At 41.9% G+C, this 26,055-nt stretch overlaps 4 protein-coding genes and 1 pseudogene across 47 annotated transcripts in view; all 5 read right to left on the reverse strand.

Annotated features, from left to right (window-relative positions):
• LOC114138950 (protocadherin gamma-C5-like) overlaps nucleotides 1-26,055 on the reverse strand; it is a 238,954-nt gene that overhangs the window by 22,170 nt on the left and 190,729 nt on the right. The window contains exon 1 of one of the 44 annotated variants that reach the window (XM_028008472.1): nucleotides 4,392-6,993. The exons of 41 other annotated variants lie outside the window; for them this stretch is intronic. In XM_028008472.1, coding sequence (XP_027864273.1) covers nucleotides 4,392-6,845 — 2,454 coding nt within the window. In that variant the 5' untranslated portion in view covers nucleotides 6,846-6,993. Of the gene's footprint in view, nucleotides 1-485; nucleotides 3,332-4,391; nucleotides 6,994-26,055 lie in introns of those variants that run through there. 2 more of the 44 variants (XM_028008471.1, XM_028008496.1) reach the window with 2 other exon arrangements.
• Nucleotides 7,661-10,323, reverse strand: LOC114138956 (protocadherin gamma-C5-like). Its single transcript, XM_028008524.1, has one exon. The coding sequence runs from the start codon at nucleotides 10,160-10,162 to the stop codon at nucleotides 7,676-7,678; it is 2,487 nt and encodes an 828-aa protein (XP_027864325.1). The 5' UTR covers nucleotides 10,163-10,323; the 3' UTR covers nucleotides 7,661-7,675.
• LOC114138954 (protocadherin gamma-C5-like) lies at nucleotides 10,902-13,573 on the reverse strand. The gene has a single exon (XM_028008523.1). It carries the CDS (start codon nucleotides 13,407-13,409, stop codon nucleotides 10,917-10,919), a length of 2,493 nt encoding a protein of 830 aa, XP_027864324.1. The 5' UTR covers nucleotides 13,410-13,573; the 3' UTR covers nucleotides 10,902-10,916.
• Nucleotides 14,282-16,919, reverse strand: LOC114138955 (protocadherin gamma-C5 pseudogene; annotated as a pseudogene).
• LOC114138957 (protocadherin gamma-C5-like) lies at nucleotides 17,390-20,140 on the reverse strand. The gene has a single exon (XM_028008525.1). The coding sequence runs from the start codon at nucleotides 19,897-19,899 to the stop codon at nucleotides 17,422-17,424; it is 2,478 nt and encodes an 825-aa protein (XP_027864326.1). The 5' UTR covers nucleotides 19,900-20,140; the 3' UTR covers nucleotides 17,390-17,421.

The following is a 26,055-nucleotide window of genomic DNA, read 5'->3' on the forward strand; positions in this document are numbered from 1 at the left end:
TACTGTTATTTAAAATTTTTAAATGTTCATTCATTCATTCATTCATTCATTCATTCATTCATTCATTCATTCATTCGTTTCTTGAATAGAGGCCCCCAAACAATACCAATCCCCGTGCTCCAGCCGTCTTAGTGAAATAATGTCGCTGTCCAGGCCAGCAGTGCTGAAACACTGAAACGCAACCAAAATTTAAGGTTTGGCTGCGACAGATGGCAAGAAACAGTAAGAATTAATAAGTGATTAATATACTTCTGCAACATAGCATACTTTAATGCCTGCTATGAGACGAATTGTCCAATAGAAAAAATAAAGAAATCTTCAACTATGCAAGTTTAAGTTAAAAAAAAGAAATAAAAGAAGAAGATGTGAAATGCTGTAGTTTTCTGGGAACAAATGGACGAATCACCCAATGATTTTTATGCTCGTTAACATATAGTAAAAATATAGTGGAAATATTTATGAAATCTGATTAATTTTTAGCTCACCTGTTGGCTCTCAAAGGTCCAGGTGCTGTCGGGTAAAGACGCGTCCAGAACACTGATGACTTCTTTAAAATCTGTGGTGCTGCTGGGTTTGATCAATGTGAAATCACTGTACTCTGACATCGGAGACATGCAGGACCTGAACGACTGACTCTGAGACATCATGTCTCCTCCCAGGACCTCCACGTATTTTATAGGTCCATCAGTGTTGAGCTGAATCTGCAGGTTTCTGTTGGGGTTCTTGTAATCATCACAGTCGCTCCTTCTCATGCAGCAGCTCCCGCTGCTTCTGCTGCCCCTGATGCATTTCACCGCCAGGATGAGAAAAGTCACCAGAGACAGCACGGACACTGAGGCCAGAGACAGAATCAAATAAAGGGTGATTCTGCCAGTTTTCTTGCTGGGCTCGGACATTTTGTGTCGGAGGTCTAAAATGGGTTCATGGAGACCGTCCTCCAGTAGGATGGACACCGTGGCGGTGGCAGACTGAACCGGCTGCCCGTCGTCCTTGATCTCTATCAGCAGCCTCTGAGAGGAGTCGTCCTGCTCGTACACAGCGCGTTTAGTCCTCACCTCTCCTGTGTACTGATTGACGGTGAACAGAGAGGCGTCTGTGGCCTCTGCTAGTCTGTATGAGATCCAGGCATTATAGCCCGAATCAGCGTCCACGGCCGTTACTTTGGTAACCAGGTGACCCGCTTTAGCGGAGCGGGGCATCCTCTGATGAGAGAGGGAGCCCAGGGCAGCGGAGGAGGGGTAAATAACAGCGGGGGTATTATCGTTCTGGTCCAGGATGAAAACATGGACAGTGGCGTTGCTGCTGAGAGAGGGAGAGCCCTGGTCCTTTGCCTGAACCTGAATCTGAAACACTTTCAGCTTCTCATAGTCAAACGAGTGCATGCTGTAGATGCTCCCGTTATCTGAGTTAATGTAAACATAAGACGAGACAGAGACGTCCTGCACTTTAGAGTCCAGTATGGAGTAAGAGATCTTTGCGTTTTCACCAGAATCCAGATCAGATGCGGACACTGAATATAGTATAGATCCCGGTAATCCATTTTCTTTTAAATACACACTATATGTGAATTGCGTAAAAACAGGTGGATTGTCATTTACATCAGTAATATTAACGTTTATTGTCTTCTTACTGCTCATTGGTGGTGAACCTAAATCAGTCGCGGTTATCTCAACTTCATACTCTGAGAATTTTTCTCTGTCTAAAGGACCGTTTGTAATCAAAGCATAGTTATCAGAAAATGACGCTTTTAGTTTAAAAGGAACATTTTTATTAAGATGTAGTATTACTTTACTATTATCTCCAGTGTCAACATCTCTTGCGCTAATTAAAGCCACTACAGTCCCACTCGGTGAATTCTCAGGCACAGAGTTTGGTTGAGAGGTCAGAAATATATTTGGAGGATTATCATTAACGTCTAAGACTTCAACATGGACAGTGCAATGACCCTCCATTCTCGGACTTCCTTTATCTGTAGCGGAAATGTCTATCTCATAATTAGAGTTGGTTTCAAAATCTAAATGACCAATCAGGCGTATTTCCCCAGTTAATGGGTCAATATCAAAAACAGATCTGACGTTATCTGGTGTGTGCGCACCAAAAGCAAATTCAACCTCTCCGTTAAGACCTTCATCAGCATCTTTTGCAGCCAGTGTAAGAACTGGAGCCCCTTTCAGCGCGTTTTCACCTATGGACACTTTGTATATGCTTTTCTCAAATGCAGGAAAATTGTCGTTATTATCAAGGACATTTATCGTTATTTGACAGGTCCCAGACCTTACTGGATTTCCCCCATCTACTGCAGTGAGAGTCAGTGTATGTGTGGGTTTTTTCTCTCTGTCAATAGATTTAGACAGCGCTAACTCTGGAACTCTCTTTCCACCAGACACTTCTTTAATTTTCAGACTAAAGAACTCATCTTTGCTCAAAGTATAAGATCTCACCGAGTTAACGCCAACATCAAGATCTTGAGCTGTTTCTAGCGGAAAATGCGTCCCCGCCGCTGCCGACTCGGCTATTTGCAATATTTTTTCTGTCGACGGAAACGTGGGAGAATTATCATTCACATCTTGTATTTCCACTTCTACTCGGTACAGCTGTAAAGGCTTATCAATAACAATTTGCAGAGTTAAAACACAGCTGGCGCTTTGTCCACACAGAGCCTCTCTGTCTATTCTGTCATTCACCACCAGCTCGCCCTTCCCCGCATCCACGCTGAAATACTGCTCGCCAGCCTCAGAGGCGACCCGCAGCTTACGGTCAAAAATCTCAGATAATGAAAAACCCAAATCTTTGGCGAGATTTCCGACCACAGAACCCGGTTTTAGTTCCTCTGGGATGCTGTAGCGAGTCTGTGCTTCTATTGTACTCCACAGGAGAAATAACTGATTCCACCAGAGCGCTTTCCATCTCCAGTCCCGGGAACCTTTTGTCTTTGTCATCCCAGATTCTCAAGAATTATTTTCCAGTGAAATGGTCAAGAAGGAAAAATATCAATGTCGTCCATGGCAGTAAAGAATCGATCAAACGAAAGATTCCACAATCACGACTAAAAAACATGTGTATTTGTTTGGTTTGCTTTAGCTGTGTTAGTAGCATCGCTCCGTTTCATCCATCTGCTTGCAGAGGTAGAGATTGTGACTGTGTGGCTGCATGGGGGAGGGACTAGATCTCTTTGTACAGCTCTGCATTTCATTGGTGCTCAACACCCATTTCTGCCATCCATTAAGGGAGTGAGAATTTCATATAAAGACACAGATGAGCTGAGGAGAACTAAATTCAAAGTAGAGTTAATATTACTCAAAGAGTGAGGTAACATTTTATCTGGCGGGCTGTGAATAAGACTGTCATGACACCGTCATAAACATTACATAACACCTGTCATGAACAGGTGTTATGTAACACCTGTTACATAACACAGGTGTTACGTAACAGGTAACACATGTTACCTGTTACAGAAGTCCGGGCGAAGTCCGGCCCCTCCGCCCGAACCTCGCCGCTCTCCGGGGCCGTGGAACAAAGTGCTCACTGCGCCCTCTCTCCCCCTAGCCCCCGGCGCGGCTGTCGACCGGGGCAGACTGTCCTCAATGCGCCCCAGACCGCGCCGCGCCGCCAGGGCTGGGACCGGCCCACGTCAAAGATAAATTATGTAGCTTTAGTTATTAAAGCGAACGTTTAATCAGTAATACTTTTAGAACAAATTTATGTCAGATCAGGATTTCTTGGTTAATGTCAAGTTGTCATAACAAAGACATTTTGAATAATGTCAGCTTCATATTAAAAGTGTCATGATTTACGGAATGACACTTTATGACAACAGTCATAAATATTCACGAAGACTTACTCGTGTTCATGACGGTGTCATGACAGTCTTATTCACAACCCGTCAAATAACGTGTTACCAAGAGGGAGACTGAAACTATCCCCGCACGTAATTACAAAATATAGATAGCTATATAAAATGTTGTGATTTACAAAAAAGACAGATTTATAAATCACGTACCGTATGAAACTAACTCTTTATGTTATTTCAAACTACAAACCGGTTTTCAGCAGCTTAAATCTCATATCAGAAATCTTGTTGAAGTTGTCGCTATTCAGGGTTAAGGTGCTGGACAGCGACAACATGAACTGAAAAGGTCAAATTGATACACCATAAAAAAACAGATTACGTGGAACGAAGAAGTCACTATTTGGAAGCTACTGTGCGAAAGCGAGCTGAATGACGTATCAAACAGCCCCAAGATGCAAGACTAACGGCACAGAAAAAAAATCAACGTCAAAACAAGTCAGTTATAGCATGTACTAATTCAGCATTTCAAAGACAAATAAAATAGAACAAATGCATAAAACATTTGTTTCAATAAGTAAAGATGGCTGTTCGCTTAGCTCACCTGTTGGCTCTCAAAGGTCCAGGTGCTGTCGGGTAAAGACGCGTCCAGAACACTGATGACTTCTTTAAAGTCTGTGGTGCTGCTGGGTTTGATCAATGTGAAATCACTGTACTCTGACATCGGAGACATGCAGGACCTGAACGACTGACTCTGAGACATCATGTCTCCTCCCAGGACCTCCACGTATTTTATAGGTCCATCAGTGTTGAGCTGAATCTGCAGGTTTCTGTTGGGGTTCTTGTAATCATCACAGTCGCTCCTTCTCATGCAGCAGCTCCCGCTGCTTCTGCTGCCCCTGATGCATTTCACCGCCAGGATGAGAAAAGTCACCAGAGACAGCACGGACACTGAGGCCAGAGACAGAATCAAATAAAGGGTGATTCTGCCAGTTTTCTTGCTGGGCTCGGACATTTTGTGTCGGAGGTCTAAAATGGGTTCATGGAGACCGTCCTCCAGTAGGATGGACACCGTGGCGGTGGCGGACTGAACCGGTTGCCCGTCGTCCTTGATCTCTATCAGCAGCCTCTGAGAGGAGTCGTCCTGCTCGTACACAGCGCGTTTAGTCCTCACCTCTCCTGTGTACTGATTGACGGTGAACAGAGAGGCGTCTGTGGCCTCCGCTAGTCTATATGAGATCCAGGCATTATGGCCCGAGTCAGCGTCCACGGCTGTTACCTTAGTAACCAGGTGACCCGCTTTAGCGGAGCGGGGCATCCTCTGGTGAGAGAGAGAGCCCAGGGCAGCGGAGGAGGGGTAAATAACAGCGGGGGTATTATCGTTCTGGTCCAGGATGAAAACATGGACAGTGGCGTTGCTGCTGAGAGAGGGAGAGCCCTGGTCCTTTGCCTGAACCTGAATCTGAAACACTTTCAGCTTCTCATAGTCAAACGAGTGCATGCTGTAGATGCTCCCGTTATCTGAGTTAATGTAAACATAAGACGAGACAGAGACGTCCTGCACTTTAGAGTCCAGTATGGAGTAAGAGATCTTTGCGTTTTCACCAGAATCCAGATCAGATGCTGATACTGAATAAAGTATAGATCCTGGTAATCCATTTTCTTTTAAATACACGTCATATGAGGCCTGACTGAAAATTGGAGGATTGTCATTCACATCAATGATAGTTACTGGTATAACTTTTTTACTAGAAAGTGAAGGAGAACCTGAATCACTCGCTGTTATTTCGATATTATACTCTGAGAATTTTTCTCTATCCATAGGGCCGCTTGTAACCAGCGCATAATTATTAGAAAACGAAGGTTTAAGAGCAAAAGGAAAGACTTTATTTGACTGTAGCGTAACTTTGCTATTATTACCAGAGTCAGCATCACGTGCATTTAGCAAAGCAACTACTGTACCGCTTGGTGCGTCTTCCCGCACAGGCTGAGGTTCGGAGGTGAGAACAATTTCCGGTATATTGTCATTCATGTCTAAAACGTCTATCTGTAAATGACAGTAACTTTCCATTTCAGGAACTCCTTTGTCTTTCGCAGATATTTCTATTTTATAGGACACGTCTTTCTCATAATCCAAATGTCCTTTCAAATATATTTCTCCTGTTAATGGTCTAATTTCAAATATGGATAACACGGACTCTGGGGTCCTCGAACCAAATGAAAATTCAATTTCTCCGTTAGATCCCTCATCTGCATCCGTAGCAGTAATTTTAATTATAGAGGTGTCCTTGACAGTGCTCTCCTCCAGAGAGACCGTGTAGGTATTTTTTTCAAATACAGGAAAATTGTCATTAATATCAAGAACAGTAATTACAATTTCGGAGGTACCGGAAAGGGCTGGATTCCCCCCATCTACTGCTGTCAATTTTAGCTCATGAACAGCTTTTTTCTCCCGATCAAGAGCCTTTTCTAACACCAACTCAGGAACTGCTCTGCCACCATTAACATCCTTCATTTTTAGTGTGAAGCATTCGTTTCTTGTCAAAGTGTAAGACTTGACAGAATTAACCCCGACGTCTAAATCCTCCGCGGTTTCCAAAAGAAAGCGAGTTCCCACTGCTGCCGATTCTGCAATTTTCAAAGACAGTTCTTTTGCTTGAAACACGGGAGAATTATCATTAATATCTTTAATTTCAACCTCCAGTCGGTGTAAATGTAAGGGGTTTTCAATAACAAGTTGCAAAGGTAACACACAGCTGGCGCTTTGTCCACACAGAGCCTCTCGGTCTATTCTGTCATTCACCACCAGCTCGCCCTTCCCTGCATCCACGCTGAAAAACTGCTCGCCAGCCTCAGAGGCGACCCGCAGCTTACGGTCAAAAATCTCAGCTAATGACAAACCCAAATCTTTGGCGAGATTTCCGACCACAGAACCCGGACTTAGCTCCTCCGGAATACTGTAACGTGTTTGAGCTTCTATTGTAGTCCACAGGAGAAAGAATCGCTGCCACCAAACTGCTTTCCATCTCCAGCCTCGGTATCCTATTGTCTTTGTCATCCCGGATTCTCAAGAATTATTTTCCAGTGAGGTAATCAAAATGTGGTCGGTATCAGTCATGGTAGTAAACAATCAATCCAATGCAAGAATCCAAAGTTGAGGTTAATAAATATTTCCATTTCATTTGTTTGCTTGAGGTCTATTAGTAACATCGCTCCGTTTCATCCATCTGCTTGCTCTGGGAGAGATTGCGACTGTGTGTCTGGATGGGGGAGGGACTAGATCTCTTTGTACAGCTTTGCGTTTCATTGGTGCTCACTACACACTCCTATCACCCAGTAAAAAAGTGGTGAGGATTTCATTTAAAGACGTGTGTGCTGAAAAGCTCAGCAGCATCAGTGCAACTGAGGAAGGAGAGACAAATCTCCACTTTATCTTTATCAATGATAAAGACGAAGCATGGCTGATTTTAAAATGTGATGACAAAAATAAATAAATAAATAAAAAACACAATATTGACTCTGTACTTTACATCAATTTGAAACAAACTGCGAATCAAAGTTTTACTAACAAATGCATTTTCAGCAGTTTGTGTTTCGTGTCAGAAATTATGCAGTTGTCGCTGTCCAGTATGTGGTGCTGAAAAATTATGTCTTTCATGAAAGTGTAAAGGGAAGATTGGATCATACCAGAATATCTCGAGGTGAAAACAAATATATACTGAACACGACTTCAAGAAAATCAGCTAACAGACACATAAATATGCCACAAGTTACAACTGACACATAAAAAACTCAACAAGAAACAAACCGCTAAAGGATCGCTTTCACTCAATGTCAGTCACGCAATGCAACTTATATAAAGAACATATAAATATTAAACCACTGATTTTATGTATTAAGGTTGCTGCTCCCTTGACTCACCTGCTGGCTCTCAAAGGTCCAGGTGCTGTCGGGTAAAGACGCGTCCAGAACACTGATGACTTCTTTAAAGTCTGTGGTGCTGCTGGGTTTGATCAATGTGAAATCACTGTACTCTGACATCGGAGACATGCAGGACCTGAACGACTGACTCTGAGACATCATGTCTCCTCCCAGGACCTCCACGTATTTTATAGGTCCGTCAGTGTTGAGCTGAATCTGCAGGTTTCTGTTGGGGTTCTTGTAATCATCACAGTCGCTCCTTCTCATGCAGCAGCTCCCGCTGCTTCTGCTGCCCCTGATGCATTTCACCGCCAGGATGAGAAAAGTCACCAGAGACAGCACGGACACTGAGGCCAGAGACAGAATCAAATAAAGGGTGATTCTGCCAGTTTTCTTGCTGGGCTCGGACATTTTGTGTCGGAGGTCTAAAATGGGTTCATGGAGACCGTCCTCCAGTAGGATGGACACCGTGGCGGTGGCGGACTGAACCGGTTGCCCGTCGTCCTTGATCTCTATCAGCAGCCTCTGAGAGGAGTCGTCCTGCTCGTACACAGCGCGTTTAGTCCTCACCTCTCCTGTGTACTGATTGACGGTGAACAGAGAGGCGTCTGTGGCCTCCGCTAGTCTGTATGAGATCCAGGCATTATGGCCCGAGTCAGCGTCCACGGCCGTTACCTTGGTAACCAGGTGACCCGCTTTAGCGGAGCGGGGCATCCTCTGGTGAGAGAGGGAGCCCAGGGCAGCGGAGGAGGGGTAAATAACAGCGGGGGTATTATCGTTCTGGTCCAGGATGAAAACATGGACAGTGGCGTTGCTGCTGAGAGAGGGAGAGCCCTGGTCCTTTGCCTGAACCTGAATCTGAAACACTTTCAGCTTCTCATAGTCAAACGAGTGCATGCTGTAGATGCTCCCGTTATCTGAGTTAATGTAAACATAAGACGAGACAGAGACGTCCTGCACTTTAGAGTCCAGTATGGAGTAAGAGATCTTTGCGTTTTCACCAGAATCCAGATCAGACGCTGATACTGAATAAAGTATAGATCCTGGTAATCCATTTTCTTTTAAATACACGTCATATGAGGCCTGACTGAAAATTGGAGGATTGTCATTCACATCAATGATAGTTACTGGTATAACTTTTTTACTAGAAAGTGGAGGAGAACCTGAATCACTCGCTGTTATTTCGATATTATACTCTGAGAATTTTTCTCTATCCAAAGGGCCGCTTGTAACCAGCGCATAAATATTAGAAAACGAAGGTTTAAGGGCAAAAGGAAAGACTTCATTTGAATGCAGCGTAACTTTGCTATTATTACCAGAGTCAGCATCACGTGCATTAAGCAAAGCAACTACTGTACCGCTTGGTGCGTCTTCCCGCACAGGCTGAGGTTCCGAGGTGAGAACAATTTCCGGTATATTGTCATTAATGTCTAAAACATCAACCTGTAGTCGACAGTGGCTCTCCATTTCAGGAACTCCTTTGTCTTTCGCAGATATTTCTATTTTATAGGAGGTGGATTTTTCATAATCCAAATTTCCCGTTAAATAAATATCTCCAGTTAATGATTTTATTTCAAATATGGATAAGACGGACTCTGGGGTCCTCGGACCAAAAAAGAACTCAATTTCTCCGTTCGGTCCCTCATCTGCGTCAGTAGCAGTAATTTTAATCACAGAGGTACCCTTCTCAGTATTTTCTGGTAAAGAAATTTTATAATTGTTTTTTTCGAATACTGGGAAATTGTCGTTTGCATCAAGCACATGAATTACAATTTGCGCTGTACCGGACAGGGCCGGATTTCCCCCATCGACTGCAGTCAATTTTAGTTCATGAACAGCTTTCTTCTCTCGATCAAGAGATTTTTCCAACACTAGTTCGGGGACTGCTCTGCCATCATCTACCTCCTTCATTTTTAGCGCAAAACATTCGTTTCTTGACAAACTGTATGATTTTACTGAGTTACTTCCAACATCCAGATCCTCTGCATTCTCCAATGCGAAGCGTGTTCCCACTGCCGCTGTTTCTGCTATTTTTATAGACAATTGTTTTGCTTGAAACACGGGAGAATTATCATTAATATCTTTAATTTCTACATCAAGTCGGTGTAAATGTAAGGGGTTTTCAATAACAAGTTGTAAAGGTAAAACACAGCTGACGCTTTGTCCACACAGAGCCTCTCTGTCTATTCTGTCATTCACCACCAGCTCGCCCTTCCCCGCATCCACGCTGAAATACTGCTCGCCAGCCTCAGAGGCGACCCGCAGCTTACGGTAAAAAATCTCAGCTAATGACAAACCCAAATCTTTGGCGAGATTTCCGACCACAGAACCCGGTTTTAGTTCCTCTGGGATGCTGTAGCGAGTCTGTGCTTCTATTGTACTCCACAGGATAAAGAGCTGATGCCACCAGAGCGCCTGCCATCTCCAGTCTCGGTATCCCATTTTCTTTGTCATTCCCGATCCGTTAGCTCGTAATATTTCCCATCATGAAAATTATGGCACTCATCCAGCTCCAGGAAGATTCAAACAGAATCGTAAACAATCCAAAATCATCTTCATTCATGCCTTCAACTGAAAATCTATTATTTTATTCTAAGGTCCGAGTTATACGCGCCTCACACTGCAATCTAACTCATTGCATTATGAACGTGGTGCTGAAGCTGATGGAGGAGGGGGTCGATCTCTTTGTACTTTCCTTGTCTGCTATTGGAGCACAGAATGCTTCACTGTCATCCAACGGGAAGCGCTCTGAGCAGAGCTTTTAAAGATACAGCAGCGCTCATGAAAGCAGGTCGGCACGCTGTTGTACAGATTGAAGTTGTGTTACATGTACTTTAATTTACTAATGGATTAAAAATAACAATAAGTAATAAATAAATAAAATTAAAAATAATTTTCGATCAACATTTTACAGACATACACCAGCGTAAATGTTTACTTGAATATACAATTAATTATATAACGAAGACTTTCACAAGCATCAAAATATTTTGCTTGTGAAAAATATTTTATTTCACGAATAAAATATTTGTGAACATATTTGACTACCATATTAACCTGTTTGACAAAATCTGCTTTTAATAACGAACCAAGCTGAGGACTGAGCACTGTCATCCACATCATACTGCAAAAAAGTAAATGAAAGTATATACAACTGGCAACAGAAACTAGCAAGCAAGAATGCCCGCCATTTATTTCTTTCACTGAATTATTCAACTAATGTGATAATGCAATTCTTTGAGCTCACCTGTTGGCTCTCAAAGGTCCAGGTGCTGTCGGGTAAAGACGCGTCCAGAACACTGATGACTTCTTTAAAGTCTGTGGTGCTGCTGGGTTTGATCAATGTGAAATCACTGTACTCTGACATCGGAGACATGCAGGACCTGAACGACTGACTCTGAGACATCATGTCTCCTCCCAGGACCTCCACGTATTTTATAGGTCCGTCAGTGTTGAGCTGAATCTGCAGGTTTCTGTTGGGGTTCTTGTAATCATCACAGTCGCTCCGTCTCATGCAGCAGCTCCCGCTGCTTCTGCTGCCCCTGATGCATTTCACCGCCAGGATGAGAAAAGTCACCAGAGACAGCACGGACACTGAGGCCAGAGACAGAATCAAATAAAGGGTGATTCTGCCAGTTTTCTTGCTGGGCTCGGACATTTTGTGTCGGAGGTCTAAAATGGGTTCATGGAGACCGTCCTCCAGTAGGATGGACACCGTGGCGGTGGCAGACTGAACCGGCTGCCCGTCGTCCTTGATCTCTATCAGCAGCCTCTGAGAGGAGTCGTCCTGCTCGTACACAGCGCGTTTAGTCCTCACCTCTCCTGTGTACTGATTGACGGTGAACAGAGAGGCGTCTGTGGCCTCCGCTAGTCTGTATGAGATCCAGGCATTATGGCCCGAATCAGCGTCCACGGCTGTTACCTTAGTAACCAGGTGACCCGCTTTAGCGGAGCGGGGCATCCTCTGATGAGAGAGGGAGCCCAGGGCAGCGGAGGAGGGGTAAATAACAGCGGGGGTATTATCGTTCTGGTCCAGGATGAAAACATGGACAGTGGCGTTGCTGCTGAGAGAGGGAGAGCCCTGGTCCTTTGCCTGAACCTGAATCTGAAACACTTTCAGCTTCTCATAGTCAAACGAGTGCATGCTGTAGATGCTCCCGTTATCTGAGTTAATGTAAACATAAGACGAGACAGAGACGTCCTGCACTTTAGAGTCCAGTATGGAGTAAGAGATCTTTGCGTTTTCACCAGAATCCAGATCAGATGCTGATACTGAATAAAGTATAGATCCCGGGATTCCGTTCTCTTTTAAATACACATTATAAAAGGACTGGGTAAAAACAGGTGGGTTATCATTCACATCAGTGACGCTAACAGCTATAATTGTACTACTGGATAGCTGAGGAAAACCTGAATCAAAAGCTTTTAATTCGATATCAAACTGTGAAATTTTCTCACGGTCTAGCGGACCGTTGGTCAGCAGTTCATAGTTATTAGAAAACGAAGGTTTTAGGGTGAACGGAAACCTCTTTGAGAGATGTAACACCACTTTTCCGTTATCACCCGAGTCACCGTCTCGTGCGCTTATCAAAGCTACCACTGTTCCACGGGGAGCGTCTTCGCGTACGGGACTGGGTTTAGAAGTGAGCACAATCTCTGGAGCATTATCATTTATATCCTCAACGTCAACTTGGACACGACAGTGTCCCTCCATTTCCGGAGTCCCTTTGTCTTTAGCACTTATATCGATATGGTACGATTTACTTGTCTCATAATCTAGAGGACCTTTTAACAACATTTCCCCGCTTTCATCATTGATTTCAAACGTCGATAGGACAGACTGTGGAGTACGAGACCCAAATAAATAAGTCACTTCACCATTAAGACCATCATCAGCATCGATGGCTGTCAATTTGATAACAAATGTCCCTTTAGTACAGTTCTCCTTTAAAGAAATCTTGTACTCATTTTCGCTAAAAACTGGAAAATTATCGTTAATGTCGAGAACAGTGATTATAATTTTACAGGTTCCTGATCTGGCAGGATTTCCTCCATCTAATGCCGACAGTAACAACTGATGTACAGCATTCTTTTCTCTGTCTAATGGCTTCTCTAACATCAATTCCGGGACAGCTTGTCCATTTTTTGTTTGTTTAAACTTTAAAGAAAAATAATCATTTTTGCTCAGGGAGTATGATTTTAAAGAATTACTTCCAACGTCAGAGTCCTCAGCGCTTTCTAAAGGAAAGCGTTTTCCGACAACCACGGATTCAGGTATTTTAAGGTTAATTTCCTGCGTAGGAAAACTCGGAGAATTGTCATTAATGTCTATTATTTCCACTTCAATCCGATGAGACTGCAAAGGATTTTCAACAACTATCTGCAGGGGTAGAACGCAGCTGGCGCTTTGTCCACATAAAGCCTCTCTGTCTATTCTGTCTTTCACGATCAGTTCGCCCTTCCCCACATCCACGCTGAAAAACTGCTCACCAGCATCAGAGGCAAGGCGCATCTTACGGTCAAAAATGTCCGATAATCCCAACCCTAGATCTCTGGCAAGACTTCCAACCACCGATCCCTGTTTTAGTTCCTCCGGGATGCTGTAGCGATTCTGTGCATCTATTGTACTGCAAAAAAGGGAAAAATGATGCCACCAAAGAGCCAGCCATCTCCAGCCCCGATTTCCTTTTCTCTTTGTCATCCTTGATCTGCTATATGACGTAAATTTCCATCAGAGTCCGGTTTAGAGGAATACTGCCGCGATGTTCGAAGAAAATATGTCTCCCTTTGCAAAATGATACACCTTCTGATCGTGCCTTTAAGATGAATCTCATGTTTAGCTGAATGAAATGGCTGCTTATTGCTCTCTTGTTGAGCTCAGTTCACTCTGTAACAGCGCTATGGGGGCAGGGAGTGGATTGCTTTGTACAGTTCAAAATCTTATTGGTCCACGAAATCCCTCTCCAACATCCAATGAGAAGCTGTCAGATCAACGCTCTTAAAGGGACAGCATGCAGTGCCTAACTGAGCTTCCAACTGAAGCTTGTTTAAACCAAACAGAGCTGAACCAGCATTAAATCGATAAATGAACCACACACACAAAGTAGCATCAAATATTCTGTTAGAGAAATTACACAATATTGTCAGTTTGGAGTAAATACAATCATTTCAATGATGAAAGTGATCACGGCATCTCTTATGAAGAAATATTGGTAACATAGGGAGGAACACTGTATGAATGGTTAAGGCTCAGACGGACAGGCAGACTCGCTCCTAAAAGGGTTATTTTCAACAATGTGTCCTCCAGCGTGTCGCTGTCCACACGCTGGTGCTGAAACATCAAGTAGCTCTCACCATTTCTGCCATTTTCATGCAGGTATTGTGAAGAATAAATTGTCAGCCGGTAGCACACCAAAAACATTCATGGTTGACAAAAATATTAAGTTAGTTTCAACATTTATGATTTCAATTTTCAAATATGTTGCAATAAACTGACATGTCCTTTCTGAATTTCAAATCAGGAGTAAATATCCGTTTGACTACGTTTTGAGTTATGTAGATATGAACCTGTTAAAGTTATCTTTAATGTCATGGTGAGCTCACCTGCTGGCTCTCAAAGGTCCAGGTGCTGTCGGGTAAAGACGCGTCCAGAACACTGATGACTTCTTTAAAGTCTGTGGTGCTGCTGGGTTTGATCAATGTGAAATCACTGTACTCTGACATCGGAGACATGCAGGACCTGAACGACTGACTCTGAGACATCATGTCTCCTCCCAGGACCTCCACGTATTTTATAGGTCCGTCAGTGTTGAGCTGAATCTGCAGGTTTCTGTTGGGGTTCTTGTAATCATCACAGTCGCTCCTTCTCATGCAGCAGCTCCCGCTGCTTCTGCTGCCCCTGATGCATTTCACCGCCAGGATGAGAAAAGTCACCAGAGACAGCACGGACACTGAGGCCAGAGACAGAATCAAATAAAGGGTGATTCTGCCAGTTTTCTTGCTGGGCTCGGACATTTTGTGTCGGAGGTCTAAAATGGGTTCATGGAGACCGTCCTCCAGTAGGATGGACACCGTGGCGGTGGCGGACTGAACCGGTTGCCCGTCGTCCTTGATCTCTATCAGCAGCCTCTGAGAGGAGTCGTCCTGCTCGTACACAGCGCGTTTAGTCCTCACCTCTCCTGTGTACTGATTGACGGTGAACAGAGAGGCGTCTGTGGCCTCCGCTAGTCTGTATGAGATCCAGGCATTATGGCCCGAGTCAGCGTCCACGGCCGTTACCTTGGTAACCAGGTGACCCGCTTTAGCGGAGCGGGGCATCCTCTGGTGAGAGAGGGAGCCCAGGGCAGCGGAGGAGGGGTAAATAACAGCGGGGGTATTATCGTTCTGGTCCAGGATGAAAACATGGACAGTGGCGTTGCTGCTGAGAGAGGGAGAGCCCTGGTCCTTTGCCTGAACCTGAATCTGAAACACTTTCAGCTTCTCATAGTCAAACGAGTGCATGCTGTAGATGCTCCCGTTATCTGAGTTAATGTAAACATAAGACGAGACAGAGACGTCCTGCACTTTAGAGTCCAGTATGGAGTAAGAGATCTTTGCGTTTTCACCAGAATCCAGATCAGATGCTGATACTGAATAAAGTATAGATCCTGGTAATCTATTCTCTTTTATATACACATTATAGGAGGGCTGATTAAAAATAGGTGGATTATCATTTACATCAGTGATGCTGACATGAATAGTTTTTCTGCTGGACAGTGGATTGGAGCCCATATCTGTGGCTGTTATCTCAATACTATATTCGGAATCTTTTTCTCGATCTAAAACACCATTTGTAACAAGTGCGTAGTTTTGTGAAAACGAGGGTTTCAGCGCAAAGTTACTGTTTTTAGGGAGCTGTAATTGTACTTTTCCGTTATCACCGGAGTCATGGTCCCGAGCGCTGATCAGAGCGACTACAGTGCCATTAGGCGAGTCTTCGCTCACAGGCTTTGGTCGAGACGTTAGTATTATTTCTGGAGCATTATCATTGACATCTAAAACTTCAACATGAACAATACAATGTCCCTCCATTCTTGGGCTCCCTTTATCTTTTGCACTGATGTCCAATTCAAAATTAGCATTATTTTCAAAATCTAGTTTTCCTTTAAGGAATAGTTTTCCTGACGTAGGATCGATGGAAAAAATAGAGAGCACTGTCTCTGACGTGTGAGCGCCAAATGAATATTCTATCTCTCCATTTTGATTCTCATCGGAGTCTGTTGCTTTTGTCTGTACTATTAATGCGCCCTCCGCAGCGTTTTCTGCAACGGATACTTTATACAAGTTTTTTTCAAAAGCAGGAATATTATCGTTTATGTCAAGGACTTTAATAGTTATCTGCGCAGTCCCTGTTCTTACCGGGTTACCTCCATCTAGAGCTGTCAACAGAAGCTTGTGAACAGCTTTTTTCTCTCTGTCTATCAGTTTCGACAGAATTAATTCGGGGACTTTTCTTCCTCCAGCGACCTCCTTAAGTCTTATACTAAAGCACTCGTCTTTACTCAGCGTATATGACTTCAGTGAATTAATGCCAACATCTAGATCTACCGCACTTTCTAGCGGAAAATGAGCTCCGATAATTGTGGATTCCGAAATGTCCAGTAACACATCACTTGACGGGAATCTAGGGGAATTATCGTTGATATCTTGAATTTGAATTTCTACTCGAAACAGCTGCAGTGGGTCTTCAATGACGACCTGCAGAGGCAACACACAGCTGGCGCTTTGTGCACATAAAGCCTCTCTGTCTATTCTGTCATTCACTACCAGCTCACCCTTCCCAGCATCTACGGTAAAATATTGCTTACCAGCCTCAGAGGCGACGGTGAGTTTGCGATCAAAAATCTCAGCTAACGACAGACCCAAATCTTTTGCAAGATTTCCGACCACCGAACCCCGTTTCAGCTCCTCCTGTATATTGTAACGAGTCTGTCCGTCTGTTGTACTCCACAAGATAAAGAAATACTGCCACCAAAGCACCAGCCATCTCCAGTCTCGGTATCCATTTCTCTTTGTCATCCTTGGTCCGTTATAACACATCCATTCCAGTCGATGTTGTGTTCAGAAGCAATGCTAGATCAATCATCTCACCTGTCATTCTCTACTAATTGATTACAAGTTATTGTGTGTGGATTTAAGTCCAAACATAAAATCTTCATATTGCAAAATAAATCTCGTCCCCGTCTCTCCTCTGGCACTCTGCATTGTGAGTGTAGGACCACAGAAGCTGAAAGGGGGGAGGGACTAGATTGCTTTGTACAGTTCTGAATCCTATTGGTTCAGCGCCTCAAAACATATAATCCAATAGGAAGGAATCTAATCCACGCTACTGCGCCACAGCGTCAAGAATATAAATGCGCATATGAATATTTTTGATTAATGTGGTAAATACATTACTTGTCAGACCTCATTGAATGAAAATAAAATAACTAGAGGAAAGAAAGAAAAAATAGATAGAAAGAACTAAAAAGAGAAAGAAGCTGAGAAAAATAGGGAAACACTTAACTTCAATACAATGAATAATAACAGACTACAAATCTCTTCAGATACGATAATTTTATGCATGTGTCTCATTAAAGCAAAAGCTTTCGAGTTTTGACTAACATAGAACAATTAACAGTTGATAAAAAATTTTAAAAATTCATATTTTTCGACACAACCTGGCCAACGTTGAATTAGCTCACCTGTTGGCTCTCAAAGGTCCAGGTGCTGTCGGGTAAAGACGCGTCCAGAACACTGATGACTTCTTTAAAGTCTGTGGTGCTGCTGGGTTTGATCAATGTGAAATCACTGTACTCTGACATCGGAGACATGCAGGACCTGAACGACTGACTCTGAGACATCATGTCTCCTCCCAGGACCTCCACGTATTTTATAGGTCCATCAGTGTTGAGCTGAATCTGCAGGTTTCTGTTGGGGTTCTTGTAATCATCACAGTCGCTCCTTCTCATGCAGCAGCTCCCGCTGCTTCTGCTGCCCCTGATGCATTTCACCGCCAGGATGAGAAAAGTCACCAGAGACAGCACGGACACTGAGGCCAGAGACAGAATCAAATAAAGGGTGATTCTGCCAGTTTTCTTGCTGGGCTCGGACATTTTGTGTCGGAGGTCTAAAATGGGTTCGTGGAGACCGTCCTCCAGTAGGATGGACACCGTGGCGGTGGCAGACTGAACCGGCTGCCCGTCGTCCTTGATCTCTATCAGCAGCCTCTGAGAGGAGTCGTCCTGCTCGTACACAGCGCGTTTAGTCCTCACCTCTCCTGTGTACTGATTGACGGTGAACAGAGAGGCGTCTGTGGCCTCCGCTAGTCTGTATGAGATCCAGGCATTATGGCCCGAATCAGCGTCCACGGCTGTTACCTTAGTAACCAGGTGACCCGCTTTAGCGGAGCGGGGCATCCTCTGATGAGAGAGGGAGCCCAGGGCAGCGGAGGAGGGGTAAATAACAGCGGGGGTATTATCGTTCTGGTCCAGGATGAAAACATGGACAGTGGCGTTGCTGCTGAGAGAGGGAGAGCCCTGGTCCTTTGCCTGAACCTGAATCTGAAACACTTTCAGCTTCTCATAGTCAAACGAGTGCATGCTGTAGATGCTCCCGTTATCTGAGTTAATGTAAACATAAGACGAGACAGAGACGTCCTGCACTTTAGAGTCCAGTATGGAGTAAGAGATCTTTGCGTTTTCACCAGAATCCAGATCAGATGCTGATACCGAGCACAAAATCATCCCTGGATCATTGTTTTCTTTAACATAAACTGTGTACAATTTTTGAGAGAAAACTGGTGGATTGTCATTTACATCCAAAAGTTGAACTATTATTGTTTTTTCACTTGTTAATGGCGGTTTTCCAGAATCAGAGGCGGTTATCTTAATACTATACTGGCTATTTTTTTCACGGTCAAGTGGACCATTTGTGACTAGTGAAAAATGTTTTGAGATCGATGGGTTTAATTTGAACAGGGATTTGGGTGACAACGTTAATGTCACTTTCCCATTGTCACCTGAGTCTGCGTCTCTTGTGCTTATGATTGCAATGACTGTTCCAATTGCAGAGTCTTCGGGAACGGGTGTTGTTAAAGAGGTAACAACTATTTCAGGATTATTGTCATTGATGTCATTTATTTTGATTTCCACTCCACAATGACCGTCCATTTCCGGACTTCCTTTGTCTTTTGCAGTTATATCGAATCTGTGTAAAGAATTTGATTCATGGTCTAAAACCCCTTTGACAGTAATAACCCCAGTGGATGGGTTGATGTCAAATAAGGATAAAATAATATCTGAAGTTTGCTCTGCAAACACATATTCTATTTCTCCATTCAGTCCTTCATCTGCATCTGAAGCTTTAACCTGCAGGATTTCGGTTCCAATTGCAGACCTTTCGCTGACGTTAGCTTCATATACTTGTTTTTCAAATTGCGGTGCATTATCATTGTTATCGAGAACTATAACTGTGATTTCTGACGTCCCTGAACGCACCGGATCTCCCCCGTCCACAGCTGTAATGACGAGGTTGTGTACAGCCTGCGTCTCTCGATCAAGAGCTTTTTCAAGCACCAGTTCAGGAATTTTTCTCCCATCTTTAAGATTTTTAACTGTCAATTTAAAATGCTCATTTTTGCTTATGAGATACGTGCGTACAGAATTAGCACCGACATCAGGATCAGTGGCACTCTCTAAGGGAAACCGCGCACCTGGATTTACTAACTCCGCAATTTTCACCACTTTCTCTTTAGTGAGAAAACTAGGGGAATGATCGTTCGTATCCTGTATTTCAATTTCAACTCTGTGCACCTGCAGCGGGTTATCTATAACCAGCTCCAAAGGCAGCAAACAGGACGGCCTTTGTCCACACAATTCCTCCCTGTCTATTCTGTCGGTCACCAGCAGCTCTCCCTTTCCCAAGTCTACATTAAAATACTGCTTACCAGCCTCCGAGGTTATCCGCATTTTACGCCGAAGCAGTTCAGGCACAAGCAAACCCAAATCTTTGGCTATATTTCCCACCACGGATCCCCGTTTCAGCTCCTCAGGGATGCTGTAGCGAGTCTGCGCGTCTATTGTACTCCACAAGATAAAGAAATTATGCCACCACAGAAGCACCTGCCATGTTGACAATTTGTTCCACATTATTCCACGTCCCGCACGCTCCATATCGTTTCACCCCAGTCCCAACCTCTGAACTGAAGATATTGTTTGTAATCCAACGCAGACGAGGCTTGGAAATCAACAGTAAAATTCATGCTTCGTGTCTGCATCCGTCTCTTCTTGTGCAGGACATTGTAGCGCTTCTGAGCTGACGCTTCTCACTGAGACAGAGTAGATCTCTTTGTACAGCTCTTAACATCATTGGTGCACAGAGCAGAGGGATTTCCACCAATCAGGTCCACGCAAATGTGACGTATTAACACAGATAAAAAAAACAAACTGTATTTAATTAATTTATTAGATGGAATAATATTCCATATTAGACGTAAGTATTACTTTAATCTCTTTTGTAATATTTATGTAATATGAATATATACACACAAGAATGTATTTCACTATTAAAACTTCCAGAGAGTAGATGCACAAATACAGTAATACGTGTACAGTTGCATTATTAAACAACATCGTTTTTATTAATCAGTCTGTCCTTTTTATTGTGTTCATCTGCAAGCTTGCACCTGCATCTGTGGAAGGCAAGGCTCTTTGTTGCCTTCCCGTGGTGACACACAGTCAGTGCAGCCTGCATACTCCATGACGTCCTCGCAGCTCTCTGCACAGCTTAGACAAAAAAAGATCTCTGACAGCGACTGACGTAAAACATCCGTATGGAGGTTTGTAGAGCAAATGAAAAGGGAGGGGAAGAGCACACGATGCAGAAAGGGACTCACTGCGGCTCTCTCTCTATCTCTCTCTTTTCCTGTCTCTCTCTTTCTCTCCCACACACACTAACAGACATGGAGGCTGTTTAATCTGTTCTATAAAAAAAACAACCATATATTCCAGGAGCGAAGGTCCTAAATTAATCAATAAATACAAAAGAAGCAGATTGTTTACTTTCGGAATAGATTAAAAACAAAACAAACAAAAAAAGATCAGAATAATATTTTGCTGTTTGTTCTGTTCAGACTATGTAGAAAGAGCAGAGCAGCACAGACGGAGACGTGGAGAGTCGAGTGTGAGAGGAAAGGAGACAAAGGGAGGGGTGAGCCGGAGAGTATTTCAGCACCACCGGCTGTGCGGACAGCGCCACACAGGCGGCGAAGTGATGCAGCTGCAAGATGCTGCAGACGTAACAGCCCTCACAGTCTGTCTCTGCAGGGAGGCAGAACAACAACAACAACACAACTCACCTATCACAGATTGCTTTTTTCTTTTCATCCTTTTCTTTTCTCTTCTACTCTTTTCTTTTCTTTTGTTCCCTTTTCCTTTCTTGCCTTTTCTTTTTCCCCAGTAGACGACAGCAAACCCCGGAGCTTATTTATTTATTTACTTATATTTATTTACTTAAACACATACACATACAGAAGTTTAATTAACAAAAATAGCTGTTAACATGCCTGTAAGTGTAGTTTCTGAGCTCAAACAGGAAAAATAAGCATACAGCCTTATACCTTTAAAACTTGTGAATTGTAAAATTTGTATGTTCTGATATGGAGCAGCATGTTTGAGCGTTGCCATGACAAGTTTGGATGCCTAGTACAATCCAGCAGCCCTGTACTAAAACCCGAAAACAACATTTTCTCAATGGATTTAGAAATGTGAACATAAAAAAGATACAAAAAGAACTACAAGGCATTATTTGCAAAGGTTCTTATTTTATCTTCATTTTCTTGTTATAGAGATTATTTAGTTTTGCAAAACTATTTTCCACTGTTTTCCCTGAAAGTCTTTTTCAACCATTTAAAGTTTTTTTTTTTCAACCAATTGCCAACATTGTATTATGTTGGCAATTGTGCAACAAAGTTCACAATAAAATATTAACTGAAAATAAAAATAAAAAACTCTAAATGAATACTCCTTTCCAATAATCAACATAAAAATTAGACAAACTTAGAAGTTTTACTGTGGTTTATTTTTAACATGTTTATTGCTGATGAACATGTGTTTGCATTTAAGTGATCTTTGTACTGTAGGTGTGTGTAAATAATTAGGTCAAAGCTAAGTAAACAAATAAAGAATCAACACAAACCCACAGCAAGCCAATATAATCATGCAACACTATTTCTTCAAGTACACTTACCTGGACTCACAGAAGGAAAACAAAACATATTTACCTTATTTCAGTCATGACTGAGTCTGGGTCTCAGTTTCAGTTTTAGATCAAAGTGTTTTATATTCACTGATGTTTGTGTGTTAGTTATTATATTTGTTCTATTGTTATTGTACAGGAAAACATATTTATTGTTGTACTTTCCTTTTTACTTAACCTATATACTTCACTTAGGTCATAATCTCTGGCACTTCAGCTGAACTCAAAGTACCAGAGTGTCTTTACTGCTAATACTTTTCTTAAACCACATAAGCCTATTAGCAAGTAAAGCTGTCTTACAACACACAGTCCAGTTTGAAACTTTTTGGTTTCCTTAAATCTTGTGCATCTTTAGGTAACCTAACTGTATCTAATCTGCAGAATGAGTTACAAATATTCTTCAAATGATGACAAGTGAAGTTTCAGTGAAGCTTAAGAGACCCTCTAGTGATTATGTTGTGCTGTGAGCAGCAAGACACACAAAATATTTTACATCAGTGTTGTTAACAGTACATAGCGACTACCTGAGATATAACAGTTTCAGTTGCCATGAAAAAGTTAATTCATTTTTAAGACACAGCACTTTGCAAAAGTCTTGAAACATTCCTTTCTGAGTTTTTAATCCCATTTTAATTATTTCTATTCTACTAGAACTGGTTTTCGAAACCCTTGACAAATTTCACAGTAGTTTGTTTATTAGACCACTAAATTATGTGATCAATTAATCAATTCAAAAAAAGTTTTCTAAATCTGAGTGTTCTCACAGCATATGTGCTACACAACGTCTCAAAGCTAGCAGTCTAGTCTTAGCACATTATTATCATTCTATTACAAAAACACAGTTGGTTCCCAAATTGTGCTTCCTTTAGTCAACTCAACTGTAATAAAACACTAAAGACAGCAGATTTGCACACATGACAAACTACTTTAGGAACAACTAAAGAGCATTTAACATAGTTATGATAATCAGCTAAAGAACAATGGATTCTTTAGATCCCGTGTCAGGGCTTTGCTGGGTCATTTCCCTGTTTTATAAAGACATAATTTCCATATGTTTATTATTTATCTGGTCAAGATATTCTTAATGTGTCAATATATTCCATTTTCTATAAACACACACTTCACAACATGATAGGCTACCTCGGTCACATAAAAACGCTGACAATAATCAGTACAATATAGTCAAAGTGCTCAGATCAATTTCAAGAGACTTTAAGAAAGTCTAGAGAACTTCTGATGAAGATCCTTTTAATAGATTAAAGAAACTTTGAATCCATGAAGACAATACACCAATATGATAGGGTGAAATCAAACTTTCGCAATGTCACATACTGTATGTAACATGTGTATGTCATTAGATGTGTACCTTGTGAATAAATCACACAATTGGCTTCTGTCAGAGTGAATATTGGCAGTTTGAGCTATAAAACGGTTTGTGTTTTAACTGTGTTCATGCAAGGTGAAATTAACATGACTGACTGTCAGGATGCCTATAACGATTGTGTGCAACTGTATGTGCTTTGTTGGATGTACTATGACTTATATAGATAGAAACAATTTCTTACCTTATTAGGTGAGCCAGGATTCGACACAGGTTGGGGAGGAAGCAGGACAGCCATCATGGAGAAAGAAGGACATGGAAAAGAAAAAACAGAAGAAAGGAAATCTGTTAGACTGGTGGTGGGCATACGCAGTCTGTGGGGAATGCATCATACTTACCAACAAATAAAGTTGCAAGTTGTTTGGTGTTAAAGAGAAAACCAAATTTGCTACTTTACATATTTGTATTTATGCTGTGTAGAAAATATTGAGTGCTGCTAAAAATACACTTGAAACATTTAGATTGAAAGTAAAGAGCTCATAGAAATATATATGTAAATAACTGTAGAATGTGCTTATGGAATAGGTTTGGCATGTATTTAAAAAAAAATACTAAAATATACATATATGTAAAACTGCAGTGATGAAGCCTAGATGTGAGCTTGTAATCATAAGAAAATGTGTGTAAATGTTAGATTCATGGGGTTGAAAGAGACAGAGAGGAATGATACACAAACGAAAATAAACAACAGGAATCAAGAGTGAACCCTAGTAGAAAAGAGTTATAAATTTGCTTAGAAGAGTAAGGAAAATAAAATATAAGTATAAAGAATTGCAGAATGTAGTATAAAGAAGGTAGTGTATAAATAAAAATGTATCCTTAGTATTTTTGAAATATTTTCAACAGCTTTCACTATCTTTTTCTTAAAAAACGTACACCAACCTTCTGACAAATCTATACAAAGATCAACCAATACTGTCTAAAAAAGTAACAATTATCAAAGTGAAGCAAATACAAGAACCATATTACATGATCAATCTATGAATGTATCAAAAATGCTGCACTAATGCACAGAATCACTACCTCAATACCAACAGCAGAGGGCCTCAAGGCGATGGCCTGAAACAGCTCTGTGGCATATTAATGAGATTATTATCCTCCTGTTTGTCACAGCTGATGCAGGCATGACTGCTTTTAGATTTCATGTCAAATCTAAGCTTTTGGGACAAAGCAATACACCATCTGTATTAATTAGACTTTACTGTAATTTAATGTAAAAAAAAAATGTTACTGTTATGCAACTTTGAGACAAACAAAGAGATCTAATAATATATGGGTTGAATCATTACATATTATGAGCTTTAGGTCTTGACAACAGGGCATCCTACAAAGATTGGAAAATAAAATATCACCAGAAGCCATTATAACCTCCCCTCAAAGCCCTCTTTATCATCACACACCCAAGGTCTGAGAACACTGAAGCAAAACAGGGGTGATTCCTGGCCTCTCAGATTCAATACGCACATGTACTTATCATACAGTGTGGGCTGCATCGGCTGCTGACCCCCATAGATACAGAAAATGGTACAGTCTTGCCAGTGAGTCAGCTTGTTGCTATGGTACCACATCCCACCTCCCCTGCTTGCAATCTATCCTGCTCACTGCAAGCAACTGGGTTGGTAAAAAAAAAACTAAAAAAAAAAAAGAGGCAACAACAACATGGAGATGGCATATGGCACCAGACAGAGACAAGAAATTACATTTTCTGACAAATATATGTGTATATCGGTTAAACCAGAACATACATAACATCAAAACAGAGCACACTCAAATCTCTTGATTAGATGTAAAAACGGTACAAAGGACACCATTTGTTTTTTGGTCAAAGCATCACAAAGAAGCAACCAGAAGCCACAAATCTTTTTATAGACATGATAAAAACGTCCTGCATTTACAATTTTCCTCTCCCTTTTTCTCTGTGTGCCTTTCTTTCTCTGCAGCAAAGTGGTGCAGCTGGAGAGGGGGAGGGGAGGGATGCAGAAAATGAGATCAGGAGGAAAGAGGAGCACTGTTGGAAACCAAGACAGGCAGATGAACAGTGGCTATCCAGTTTTGTCAAATTGAATATGTTTAAAACAAATCATTTGATTAAATGCTAATTTTATAAATAGCCAGTGAAGTAAGTTGTTTGCATTGGTATAAAATTACAAAATAATTAAATGTAAACAAGTGTATAGGTTATCTTACTTGTGTCCAATGTTCCCTCTAATTTTTCATGTGTCTGGGCATGCACACAGGCTCCCTGAGTAAACTGAGGACCACTGTGAGCAACATCAGCTGTGCGCACTATGGCCACACACCTGTATTACACCTGTTATAAATCTGGGATCATAGAAAGTTACATGGCTTATTAAAAGAATCAGATTACAGCAGCAACTTCCATTAGTTTGCTTTTTATATAAGTGATTTGCCCCACTTAAAATGAAAAAAACAAAAATATTGCTGTTCATGAGATGCATATTATGTTATATATAAGAGTCCTGCTTTGGCCATGGTGAGAAATGAGACAATTTCACCTTTCAGACATAACTTGTTGTTCACATTAAAACATTCACATTCTGCACAATGAAATGTGAGCTCTAGCTTGTGATAATGTCTAATTTCTTGTAACTCTTTGTCTTAAAATATTTAATTTCAGTTTTTTCACGTCTGTCTTTCTCACTTCTCCAGTGGTAGTCCAACTTCCATTCAG

The sequence above is a fragment of the Xiphophorus couchianus genome, chromosome 23 (genome assembly GCF_001444195.1).
Source record: "Xiphophorus couchianus chromosome 23, X_couchianus-1.0, whole genome shotgun sequence".
Classification (NCBI taxonomy): domain Eukaryota; kingdom Metazoa; phylum Chordata; class Actinopteri; order Cyprinodontiformes; family Poeciliidae; genus Xiphophorus; species Xiphophorus couchianus.

Coding starts and splice junctions, on each gene's coding strand:
- LOC114138954 (XM_028008523.1), bottom strand. CDS start 13,409: ATGACAAAGAGAAAAGGAAATCGGGGCTGGAGATGGCTGGCTCTTTGG.
- LOC114138957 (XM_028008525.1), bottom strand. CDS start 19,899: ATGGAGCGTGCGGGACGTGGAATAATGTGGAACAAATTGTCAACATGG.
- LOC114138956 (XM_028008524.1), bottom strand. CDS start 10,162: ATGACAAAGAAAATGGGATACCGAGACTGGAGATGGCAGGCGCTCTGG.